The sequence below is a fragment of the Primulina tabacum genome, chromosome 2 (genome assembly GCF_025594145.1).
Source record: "Primulina tabacum isolate GXHZ01 chromosome 2, ASM2559414v2, whole genome shotgun sequence".
Classification (NCBI taxonomy): domain Eukaryota; kingdom Viridiplantae; phylum Streptophyta; class Magnoliopsida; order Lamiales; family Gesneriaceae; genus Primulina; species Primulina tabacum.
In genome coordinates this window covers 9,057,266-9,069,413 of record NC_134551.1, presented here as the reverse complement: position 1 = coordinate 9,069,413, position 12,148 = coordinate 9,057,266, and the positions used below count along the sequence as shown (strand labels likewise).

The 12,148-nt window shown below is 39.6% G+C and overlaps 2 protein-coding genes across 3 annotated transcripts; both read right to left on the bottom strand.

The window, feature by feature from the left end:
• Positions 1 to 439: 439 nt before the first annotated feature.
• LOC142529690 (uncharacterized) lies at positions 440 to 6,463 on the bottom strand. 2 transcript variants are annotated; one of them, XM_075635299.1, is made up of 9 exons: positions 6,117 to 6,463; positions 4,717 to 5,106; positions 4,477 to 4,617; positions 4,305 to 4,405; positions 3,998 to 4,219; positions 2,926 to 3,417; positions 1,450 to 1,862; positions 978 to 1,071; positions 440 to 850 (listed from the first exon to the last, which is right to left on the bottom strand). In XM_075635299.1, exons 1-9 carry the CDS (start codon positions 6,309 to 6,311, stop codon positions 718 to 720), a joined length of 2,181 nt encoding a protein of 726 aa, XP_075491414.1. In that variant the 5' UTR covers positions 6,312 to 6,463; the 3' UTR covers positions 440 to 717. The 2 variants fall into 2 exon arrangements, with proteins under 2 accessions (XP_075491414.1, XP_075491421.1); XM_075635306.1 differs by having other exon boundaries at positions 3,998 to 4,096.
• A 4,101-nt stretch (positions 6,464 to 10,564) lies between these two features.
• Positions 10,565 to 11,422, bottom strand: LOC142537467 (uncharacterized). The gene is made up of 2 exons (XM_075642976.1): positions 11,378 to 11,422; positions 10,565 to 10,918 (listed from the first exon to the last, which is right to left on the bottom strand). Exons 1-2 carry the CDS (start codon positions 11,420 to 11,422, stop codon positions 10,565 to 10,567), a joined length of 399 nt encoding a protein of 132 aa, XP_075499091.1.
• Between the last annotated feature and the right edge of the window lie 726 nt (positions 11,423 to 12,148).

Genomic DNA, 12,148 nt, shown 5'->3' with positions numbered 1-12,148 from the left:
TCTTAGAAATCTTTTTACTATAAAGTCTGACCATTAAAGAATATTTTAGTGCTTTAGAGTTTTTTTTATCTAAAAGTTTTATATTATCAAATATTTAAAATAATTTTATAAAAAACGATAAAATTTAACTCAACATCTAAAAATTTAAAAGTTAAAGTAAAAATTTTATTTAAAACAGTCACAATTGATCACGCTTAATCACGTTCTATATGGTGAAACTTAGATTGATGGGTTTTTAACGTTTTTATCCAAATCAATAAATTTTCTTTATAATTCGCGCTTAATGTGTTCAAACTTAGAGTAACCATTTTTCACATTTTTGTCCGAACCAAAGCTTCATCTTCATTCTTAATCATGATCTTTAGAACAATGGTACTAGGTAACACAAATTTGGCCGCTCGATGACGATGATATTTATCCGAGAGTTGAAAACATAAAATTGTGTTTTTAACGAATAGTTTCATTAGAAAATACCAATCTGGCCAAATTAACAACGATGTAATTTCACACGGAACATTATCAGGCAAAGCTAGAACTCCTGCCCTGGAAAAGATTGGAACATTACAGAGGTCAAAAATTTTAGCTACAGTTTCCAAATGATCATGTTATTAAAACATGTGTGGTGCTTGTTTGTGTACGAGTCCAGCACTGCTAGAAGACGCAAGTGATGTGCCGAGTAAGAAAAGACCACAACTTTTGTCATTGCCGCAAATGATTTTATGAATAAGGTTTACATGAACTTGGCCTGCATGCGTAGACAGAATCGTGGCAAAGGTGCCAATATTCTTTCCAGGGGATTACCATCCATGGCAATTTCGAAGGAACATGCATCACATTATAGGATCGAGTGCTGCAGATTGAGTATATATGAAACGAACACAATTCGCTAAAAACACAGATGATTAGCTTAATATATATGGATAAGGCCAGTTGTATGGAGCACAGTAGGTGTTGGGGGAGGGGGCAAGAAGGAATACCTTGTTCCAGTTAGAAGACTATAAGCTGATGAAATTATGGACGACTTGGAAAATGCTCCATAGACGTGCCTGTAGTGTGGCCAGACCACTTCTCCTGAAAAATTATTACAACAAATAAGAGCAAACATATACAAATGTGAATGTGTAACTGCATAACTATAGACGAAGTGATGTACAATACAGAGTGATAAGCTCCGGACTATATAACAGGAATCCAAGAACATAGCTGCATATTCTAAGAAAGCTCTTTTTTTTAGATAGAATTATATAGAGGTTCAATAAATGTTTCCTGAACTATTAGCAACACAAAAATGCAGCCAGGATCAAGGATTCCATAGAAATTTACAAGATTCAACGCAAACTAAAATAATTTATGAACTAAAGTTGACGGGGTCCTTTCTTATGAGATAGAAGAATCGATGAAGCCACAAGATTTCACAACTGATAAATTTTCCACACTAGGTGGTCTTACCTAAATTCAAGTAGTTGCTCCGAAGAAATAAAACCAAAATGGTGGATTTACCACCAGCACAAGCTGTGTTATGCAGTTTCCGAGTGGATTTGTCACCATCATTGACAGCTCCACTCTCAATACATTTGCACGACGCCACTTCAAACCATATCCCTGATGGAAATCTCTTCTTCGTCTTTAGCCAAATGAAAATTTTAGAATATGGAGTAGCATGAATGATGGATATGGTCACCCCAATAAACAAGCAGATAAAGCTCACAGCTGTGTGCAAACCGCTGAAGAAAATGTAGAATGCAGACGTGGTTGGCAATAGAAGTAAAATTGGGGTGAAGAGGAGAGAACCAACTACATGTTGCTCCACAGTATAGTCGTAGCTATCTAATCTTTGACGTAGAGGATTCCACTTCCTACCCCTGTCATTGATTTAACATTTATGTAAATACACACTGAATAGCAGCCAAAGTAACCATATAAACATGGCATAACTTCGAAAGATAATTTCCAGATCCTTACTAATTCAAGCTATTGATTTAACAACATGAAAGAAGTCATCGGTCATAACAAAATAATGAACATATATGTACACACATAAATTTACAACTAAATGTATACAAATGTCATTTGCCCATTCTATGATTCCTTTTTATGCGTCCGTGTGTGTGGATGCACAAAATACGGAAATCTAAAAAACCAATACACAAGTTTGAATTTCCGCCTGAAGCTTGTAAACTAGCAGTCCAGAAAAAATGATGGATTTTAGCACATGGTGTTGCATTATATAAAACTCCCCGTAGTCCACTTCTTCCTTCACAAATAAGAATTCTAAATGACAATCTCAAGGACTGATTTTGAAACAAAACAACACATTTCTATATCATGCATCAACATTTCAGCAATATTTATAATGGAGTAGATAGCCAGTTTCCGTGAAGTACATATGTCATAGAGCAGCAACTTTTGTGGAACTTGAACCTAGTGTATTTTACTTAAGTCTCACAATTTCCTTAACTTTCAGGTCTAGTCTGATCATTTGCCTCCCTAACCAAAACAAGTGTCCATTCACTAAAATTTTGTTAGTGGGTGACCAGACTGCTCTTCACGACAGGTAATGTTACTAAATATTTGCATTTAATTAATAAACATTCTGAGAAGAAAAAAGGCCGAAAGTTGAGAAATGAGAGTACGTAACCAAGAAAACGAGGTTACAGCACTGGAGTATTACAGGACAAAAGGAGGAAGAGCAAGCAGTACAAAAATCATGTGAGACTTTCAAGGACAAGATATCGTTTTCTGCATCTCAGAATCTTCAAAAGGCTGGATAAAGGATAAATTCTCCAGTCTCAGATATTTACCTCAATACAATAACATATTTTTTAAAAAAAATCAGGACTCCGACTTTCACAACATTTTCCCACTGATCATATAATCATGCCAATTAGACTAAAAAGCTACAAATGGGACATAATAAAGTAAGACCTGAAGAGTCGCCATAATGCTGCCACAGTCTGTATCTGACATGAATAGAGAAGTGACAGAAATAAATGAAATGTCAAAACATGAATTGTGGCTATGGAAATTGTATCAATTATTAGAGCTGCGGCTGTTGTTAAACCCAAAAAAATCCCACATATAGCAAGTCCTTTCAGAAACTTGATGAAGAGAAAACTCATAAACACCCAAAGAGTCGACCAAAATTGAATGCCATTTAGAGAAATCATTCCAAGAACTCCTGCCAGCTCAGTATTCAACTTAAAACCTGCTGGATTTCCCATCAGCCATACGCTAGTACTTAAGCAATGATTTGTAATGTCATGAGCACAGCTTGAAAACCATAAGCAACAAGGTTCTGCCAAATACCAAAGCAAAATGCCAAATACATTCCCAAGAAACACATCAACCACAATATTTGACCACATTAAGTGCTTGTGGAGTGCAGCTTTCTCCGCAAACTTAACACATGTCTGAGACCTATAAGATAGTCAAAACAAAAAGGGAATATGAATATAACATGTTGTTGAACACTGACTTCTTTGCTGAAAATGGAAATATGGATAAAGCAAGTATAGATCACCAAAGGAATCGAAGGAAAAAGACTTTCCTAACAGCCGTGCAATAATTTCTCACTTCACATCAAAATTCCTCAAGCATAGACAAATGATAAGGTCCAAAAAATGCAACTGAGATGAATTGTATCTGTTTCCAATGTATTCAATGTCGGTATTCTCTCTATCTCTCTAAATATTTACGCGATTTGGTTGAACAAGTGCTAAAATTTCACGTAGTGTAAAAAGTGAATTTTTCTTACTATATTTTCCAGGGATGCTTTAAATTTATGTTTGGCATTAATTTCTTGCCTAGTATCACACCACTTTTGTGTCCATGGGCCCGTGTCCTACTAAAGAAATGACCGTGCATATGGATTAGATATGACAAAAGCATGCAATCCGAAATAAGCTTGATAATTATGTTTTAAATGATTCATATATCAAACTATCAATACAATCGGATGAGGAAACATAATCAAGAAGCCATATCATCAGGTCATCACCTTTTACCATGATCTTGTAGAAAGAAAGGCCAATACAATAACTGACAGCTGCGGAGTAGGATGCTTTGCCTAGTATTGCAAAATACATTTCCCAGTATGCTATACATGAATGTGTGAGACATGCAACCAAAAAGAATATGCGCGTATTGAAGAAATATATATATGACTGTTGAAAGGGAAGCAACAAATATTGAAAATGCTTTCCAAATGAACATTTTGATCCTGTAAAGGAACAACAAGCTGTTACATCATCAAGCATAACTTTTAGTTCTAGGGGAGGAACATAACCATTGTCAGGAGAGGTTACATGTAAACAATTCGGAATCGAATACCGGACTCCGCATTAAGACATCTACTAAGCATCATTTGAGCAGCACTAGCAGTATTCATCGCCATAATGACAGCGTCCTGATATGCAATTCAGTCAGAAAACTGATATCCTGAAATGACAGTACTTCTTAGTTCTTAAGCATATTTACCAAGTTAAGATGTGAATCTTTCTGGTGAAGCTCGTCAAACCATTTGGGTTTCTTGCATGGAGTTGTGCACGAGTTGAATGAACCCCGGGGGTCCAGGCAATAATGGTGATCATTAAAAGTGGGAACTACATAAATTATGACCTACATTAATAAATAAAAAAAAGACAAGTTAGGGTGTAAAAAGGGAGCTTATGAAACCAAGAAAAAAGTATGTGTTGCAAGTGAAAATGACTTACATACGTGGATATCCAACTGAAACACTATTTCTCCATTCCAATGTAAGTGATCAATTTTGGGTATGGCTCGAATTCTTTGTCCAACAGTTTCTGTTAGACCACAGACAAACTTGATCCACGTGTTTTCTAGAGCCGCAAGTCCAACTTGTTCAAATAACCCATCGAGCTTGTGGCATCCACATCTTAAACTTCCGGAATTATTCGTACAAGCATTTGGGCTTCGTGACAAACATTGTCTATTGGTAGCCGAATTCTTGCATGTCTTTTTATCATTTCCATACACAGCCGACTGTCCGTTGACACTATGCTCTGCTACATAAGACCCTAGCAGAGAAAATTTGCATTTGTTTTGAAGAAATGCAGGCATATTCTCATTTGTCACCCGAAGGAATTCCTAATTGGAAGATGATGGTTACTATTCAAGTAAAACATTGCAACATGGTGCACAGAAAAATTAAAGACTACTGAGTAATTTCAATCAGAAGCACCCAATTCAGTAACACTAACACGCCATGTCTCGGCTATACAGTAAGTGTAACTTTAGGGTAAATGTTTGTTGAGTCTGCAGGGTAATTTCAGAATAAATTAACTGTGGGACATCACTAAGCATGAAATGATTAATTTATTGTAACAAAGAATGAGAAAGGGTAAGCATAAGCATGGAACTGACTTAGAATTTAAAGATTGCAATGACTAATGAGACTCAGAACCACTAGTGTCAAAGTAGAAACTAATAGACAGACTCTAACCATTATAAAGATCCACAGAAAAAACTGATTCATGGAAGATGGCTAAATTAAGTTTTTGGTGACTCGACATAGTACTATCACTTATCCAATATTGACAAAACATTTTGCTGTAACCAAAATAAAAAGACTAAACCATAGTGAGCATCCAACTTTCTACAGATCTTCTTTTATCCAGAGTGGATCCATCTATTGAGGCCAGAGTTAATTTTTTAACAACACGAAGAGTTTGGGATGAAGTAAATCAACAAAGTAGATGAGGGAGAGGCCTATCAACGTCTATGGAGTAAAGTTCAAGAATTCCAAGCATCTTAACCGCTGTATCCTTTATCGCTAAAATCAACACAGTAGCGAGCCACATTTAACTTATGTTTTTACAGGCTTCCACATAATGCCGCTTTGGTAATTTTACCGAAATCCACTCATTAAACCTCAATAAGCATATCATAATTTCATGAATATTGCCTGAAACGTAATGCAATGAAAGAATTAACTTTAGCAACGCTATCCAATTCATATTCACTTATGAAAAGGTGAGTTAAGCTGAATTTGTTCCTTGATCAACTCAAATGAATCAAAATTAAGCCCATAAGTGCAGAAGTATCTAACTAAAAGCCATATTACCGAAAATATTAACAAAAATAGTAGTAGAATATACCTGGACATCTGATCGTGGGGCAATTGAGGAAGAAAGTGTCGGCTCGTCGCAGGCGAAAGCAACTACGATATCGATAGAAGCTTCCGAAGAAGAAATGAACCAACCGAAAAGGTAATTGAAATTAGACGGCGCATGAGAGGAAAGATTCTCCGGCCACCAAAGCCTGCACTTTCTTCTTGCCGCCATTTCCACCATCAATCACGCTATCTCATTTTTATCTGTTTCCAACAGATCTGAAGGCGGAGAAGAGCGCGTATCGAAAAGTCCGGTGCCGGCAGGCAGTGGAGAGAGAAATTTGTAAACGGGGTTAGAAGAGGAGACTCACTAGGCCCATAACTATAACCAATTAAAAATCTGTTTCTGCAAAAATATTTATTCAATCCAAAATCTAATGTTCCCAATATAAAACATGACCGCAAGGCCCAACATGAGGTGGTCTGCACCAGTATATTATCCATCTATTAGGTTGTGTTTGGTTGCTTGGATGCCGATCTTATCAAATATTTTTTTTTTGCTTTGAATTTTAGTGGACGTATTAAGTATACAAAGTACAATTTGAACGTGAAAAGCACTACTCTAACTTTTGATTATCAAATGACGTGAATCTTCGATTTGGCCTTGATCCTAGCCTCTTTGATTTGATGCGACTATCAAGAATAAACTAATGAAAAAGTGAAGTGAAATTCTTTAAATGACATTGATGTGACCGGGTGAATTGGGAGCGAGATAGGTGGACAATTTCACAAGATCGGGCTATATTTTCAGGAAGAAGTTCTCCTTGGCTCTTGAAATATCTGCATGCTTAAGATAACAGAGATCGTTAGTAGGGCGACGGATAGTTTCTCGGCATAGTCACTCCAATGCTCAATAATCTAGTCATAGTGCCTCATACCTATAATCTAAAACACGACACCTGTATAAGAACTCCCAGGCTCATAGATGAACTCTACCCTTGTTGCTTCTTTCTCCTGGCTATCCGGGCTCTAATCTCCCGGGATCATAGATGAACTCAGCCCCCGCTGGACACGGAGCAAGGCTGCTCTGATCTCCTGACTACCCGGGTTCTAAACCGGCGATGACCCGGGGTAATATGGGATATTTCCTCAGGTATCACAACTTCTTCCCTTAAATAGTCGGGCTAGAGTTCTATTCGTTGTCCCAAGTGACAATAAGTGGGTCTCGACGGGAAATTTTTACTATGTATGGCTTACGTGAGCATGAGGTAAGCATTAGTAGTCGAAAGGTCGGATGTCGCTTTGAATTTTGTACTTGTCTGCTCATTTTCTTTGCACCATTCCCAAAGATCATCATATTTGTTCCTTCATTTTTAGATTAACTGTTCAAATTGAATTTTCTTTCACATATATAAAGCAATAGAATCTCCCATTTTTACATTTTTATGCTCTCACCTTCTTTCCACAATCTTCCGTGTTTTCGGCTCTCTTGGCTTCTCCTCCGGCGATCGCTACCTTTTCCGTCCAGTTTCAAAAACTCGTAAGTCTTTTCTACTCTTCTTGTCCCTTAAGAAATGTCAGATTCCACTTCTTCTACTTCTGGAACGAATGCGCACGGCTCACCTCAGTACGAGTCTGTAGCGGCTCGCTCCGATTAACCTTCCCCTTCTGTGAAAAAACATACTTTCCACCGACTTTCAAAAAAACCAAACCCCCCACCATTGGCACTTCCCAAGCTTCTAAAAAAGAGAAGGGAAAAGCCCGAGCTCCTAGCTCACCCTTTTCTGATGTCCCGAGTGCTCCCTGGTTTTCCACCATGGAAAGAAATCTTCACCCTGGGGCTGAGGAAGATCTTAGAGTCCTATGATCTATTCCTTCTTCCTTCCAAATTTGACTCCCTGATCCCTCTGATCGGGCTGATCAACCTCTAGAGGGTTTCTTTACTTTCTTTAAAGACCAAGTACGCAGTGGTCTTAGATTCCCCATCTCTTCCTTCTTCTTCGAAGTGGCCCATTTCTTCGGGGTCTCCATAAACCAGATTCACCTCAACTCTTTTTTCGCATAATGGCCTCCACTTACATTATCTTCAAAATGCACAACCTTCTCATTATCCCCCTTGTCCTCGATTATTTCTTTGTCTGCTGGTTTGGGGACAACGCCTTTTCTTTATCTGCCCGTCAGAAAAACCGGTTCCTTGATGATATCAATTCTTCTCTAAAGAGATGGAAAGGAAGTTTCTTCTACATCACCCTTCCCTCTCTCCTCAGTGTTTGACTGGCTTCCTGCCCAGCCTTCTTACTCAACCTGACCTTCCCCGGGCTTATAAGTTTGAGGAGCCTTTCGTCAGAAGTCAGAAGCTCATGGAGGGGAAGAAGTTTTCCTCTTCTCTCCTCCTATCCGAAGAGAACTTGTTGGTTTACGGGTTGAGTGCTCGGGCAGAGGACCCTTTAGACAGGGTGATCGAGGAAATGGCTACTGGCTCGAGCGCTCAACTCGGTAATTTACTTTCCTATTTCATCCTTACCGATCCTTACTACTTTACACTTATTCTAACAATTTTGTTTTTCTTTCCTATGTTTTCGACAGATAACTCGGAAATACAAGAAGCCTTAACAAGAATACGGGCAGCTGAAAAGGCGGCTGAGGAGAAAAAACGTGCTGCCCAGAAAGCTACCTCTGGGAAGGAAGCCCTAACTCAGCAAACAGTTGTTGAAGCACAGGCATCTGCCGCAGTCGAGGCGGTCACACTAAGAGGTTCTGCTCAGGACCCTGATCAGATAGAAGGAGAGACTATTCCTCCTAATTCCTTGGGTGATTTTGTGGATCACGTTCCTCTCATCCGGAGGAAAATAAAAGTTGTTTCCAGCTCGGAGCTGATCCTCTTTGATGATGCTGAGGAAAGAGTCCAAGGCACGTCCCAAAAGGTCCAATCCGCCCCTTCCTCCTCTGACCAAATTCCTACCTACCACACCAGCCCGCAAAGAGTTCGGGGCAACCTCTTCCTGGACGGGGTTTCTTCGACGGGGGTGAAGCTTGTCAAGAGCTTATTATCTCATGCCGAATATGTACATCTACAGGGCCTGTCCCCTAATCAGAAATTATTCGAGGGGACTTCTCGGACCTTCTCGATAAGCTTTCTACAAACTTTTTTCCCCTCCCCTCCTATCTTTTTTCTCTTTTTTTTTTTAAAAAAAATATCATTGTTTCTTGTAGGGCCTTCAAATGATAGTTGCTGCCTTCGAAGAAGTGTCTTCCCTGGCTAAGAAGGAGGCCAACCGAGCTCGGGTTGCTACTGAGTTTCATCAAAATATGAAGGGGAAGCTAGAGCAAGCCTGACTTTTACATGAAGAGGTAGTAATTGGGCTGAAGACAATTTCGGAGGTGAACTATCAGCAGCTGGAGGAGGCTCTGTGGAATATTCAAAGGGCCCAAGCAGAGGCTGTGGAAGCCCAAGCCCGGGCTAACACGGTAAGAAATCTTCTTTTTACCTCCGAGGTGCAGGTTCAGTCTTTGTCGGAAGGGGTGAATGCTGAGAAGGCTCGAGAAGATGAGGCTGAATCTAGCCTGGCTACCCAACGCCTCTCGGAGGAAGAGTGGCGGGGTTCCTTTCTCCAATCTCCTGAGTTTAGAACGGCGGTTGAAGACAAAGCTTATTCCTTCTTCCGGACATGCTTCGACAAGTGCGAAGAACGGGCTTCTTCTGGAGGATCGGGAAGGCTTCCTTGACTTTGGCCGCACCATTGCGTCCCTTTCCAAGGAGGATGAGAAAGAAAAAGAAGAAGGCAATGATGAGCAGCCTGACCCGGGGAATATAGACTAAGATTGTATATGTATTTATCTTTTCATGTTGTATGTACTTACAGCCTTCGAGCTTTTATTAATGAAGCTGATCTTTCCTGTTTTTTCCTTTGTCAATATATCAAACAACTAATAAAATATCTTGAATGTTTTTAAGAAGCTTCTAAATGTGGCCAGATAAACGGGCTTCTTCTAATCAACATTTCTCTTTCAAGTATAATATTAAAACCTTGAAAATTTTATAAGCCTTGAGAAATAGCCGGGATGTCTTGCCCTTTGTGCTTAATATATCACCAGGGCCTTATGGCTCTTGGGTTTAAGTAAATTATCGGGGCCTCATGCCTCCTGGGTTTAAATATAGTACCGGGGCATTATGCCTCCCGGGTTTAAATATTAGTAACAGGGCCTCATGCCTCCCAGGTTTAAATAAATTACCGGGACCTCATGCCTCTCGAGTTTAAATATAGTACAGAGACCTCATTTCTCCTGGGTTTAAATAAATTACCGGGACCTCATGCCTCCGGGTTTAAGAAGATTATCGGGGCCTCATGCCTCCCAGGTTTAGATAATATGCTTCGTACATCTTTGAGAAAAAAATTTCATTAATATTCAGATAATAATTACACTTTTAAGCTCAATATTTCTTCAAATGAAAAGCATTACAGGGTTTTTTCAAAGACCAGCCCTAGCTATCTTCTACATACAATGCTCCTGAACTGAGTCTTTTATTGCTTTGTAAGGTCCTTCCCACCGAGCCTCTAACTTTCCTACCTCTCCGGCCGGGTTTGATTTCTTGAGAACCAGATCACCAACTTGAAATTCTCGGGTGTCGTACTTTTTTATTATAAGCTCGTATAAATCGTCTTCGATAAGCTTCCATTCGAATCGCTGCTCTTTTTCTTTTTCTTGGATTAAATCCAATTCCTGGGCCCGAGCTTCATCATTTCTTTTCGGATAACTTTGAATTCTGGTCGAGGTTTGCCCAATCTCTACCGGCAGCACTGCTTCAGATCCATAAACCAGGCTGTAAGGAGTTTCTTTAGTAGCAGTCTGGGGAGTGGTCCAATAGGCCCAGAGAACACTGGGTATCTATTCTACCCAATCTTTGCCTACGCCTTGAAATCTGGCCTTACCCGGTTAGTGACCTCTGTCTGTCCATTGGCTTGTGGGTAGGCCACTGAGGTAAATGACCGAGTAATCTTCATTTATTTGCACCAGGCCATGATTCTTCGCCCTTGGAATTGTCGGCCATTGTCTGATATCAACTTCCTGGGTAGCCAAATCTGCAGACTATGTTCTTCCATATGAATTTTAGCACATCTTCTTCCGTAATACTGGCCAAATGCTCAGCTTCTAACCATTTAGAAAAGTAGTCCACGACTACTAACAAGAATTTTTTCTAAGCCCGAGCTACTAGGAAAGGTCCCACAATATCTAGGCCTCATTGATCAAAAGGGCATGATGCTCTAACTGGTTGCAACGGTGAAGGTGGGATGTTGCAGAAATTACCATGAAGTTAACATCCTTCGCAAGACTGTACCACTTCCCGCACATCTATACTCATAGTAGGCCACCAAAATCCAGCCAGTAGTGCTTTCCGGGTAAGTGTTGTAGCCCCGAGATGATATCAGCAACATCCTTCGTGAATTTCTTTCAACACATACTTAGTTTCTTGCCCGGCCAAACATTTGAGCAAAGGGTCGTGGAACGATCATTTGTATAAATCCCCGTTTAGGATACTGAATCGAGAACACTGCTTCTTAATCTTCTTCGCTTGTTGAACATCTCCTGGCAATTGGCCTTCTGATATGAACTCGAGCAATAGTGTTTTCCACGAACTTTCGTGGGAAGTTACCGGGCTGGTATCTATGGTCGATAACAGCTTGGTATGATGAATGACTTCCCTGCCGCCTTCTCCTGTCATGGATGACTCCATTTTGGCCAGTGCATCAACTTCAATATTTTTTTCTCTCGGGATTTGCTCTGCACTCCGATCAGTAAAATTTTCCGACAATTCTTGAATGGTTTTTAAATATTCCTTCAATCTTTCTTATCGAGCTTCATAAGAGCCTTTGAGCTGCTGAATAACTAGTTGAGAATCAAAGTATATGATGATTTGAGTAGCTCTAGCTTCCTGGGCGGATCTCATCCCGATTACTACCGATTCATATTTAGCTTCATTATTTTAAGCACGGAAATACAATCTTACGGCCAGCTTTATTTTTTCTTCCGTGGGAGAAACTAGAACGACTCATACACCAGTACCTTCTTTACTAGCAG

Coding starts and splice junctions, on each gene's coding strand:
- LOC142529690 (XM_075635299.1), bottom strand. CDS start 6,311: ATGGTGGAAATGGCGGCAAGAAGAAAGTGCAGGCTTTGGTGGCCGGAG. Junction 5,107..6,116: donor CCCCACGATCAGATGTCCAG/GTATATTCTACT, acceptor TCTTCCAATTAG/GAATTCCTTCGGGTGACAAA. Junction 4,618..4,716: donor TGTTTCAGTTGGATATCCAC/GTATGTAAGTCA, acceptor TTATTAATGTAG/GTCATAATTTATGTAGTTCC.
- LOC142537467 (XM_075642976.1), bottom strand. CDS start 11,422: ATGTGCGGGAAGTGGTACAGTCTTGCGAAGGATGTTAACTTCATG. Junction 10,919..11,377: donor CGAAGGATGTTAACTTCATG/GTAATTTCTGCA, acceptor ACCACTCCCCAG/ACTGCTACTAAAGAAACTCC.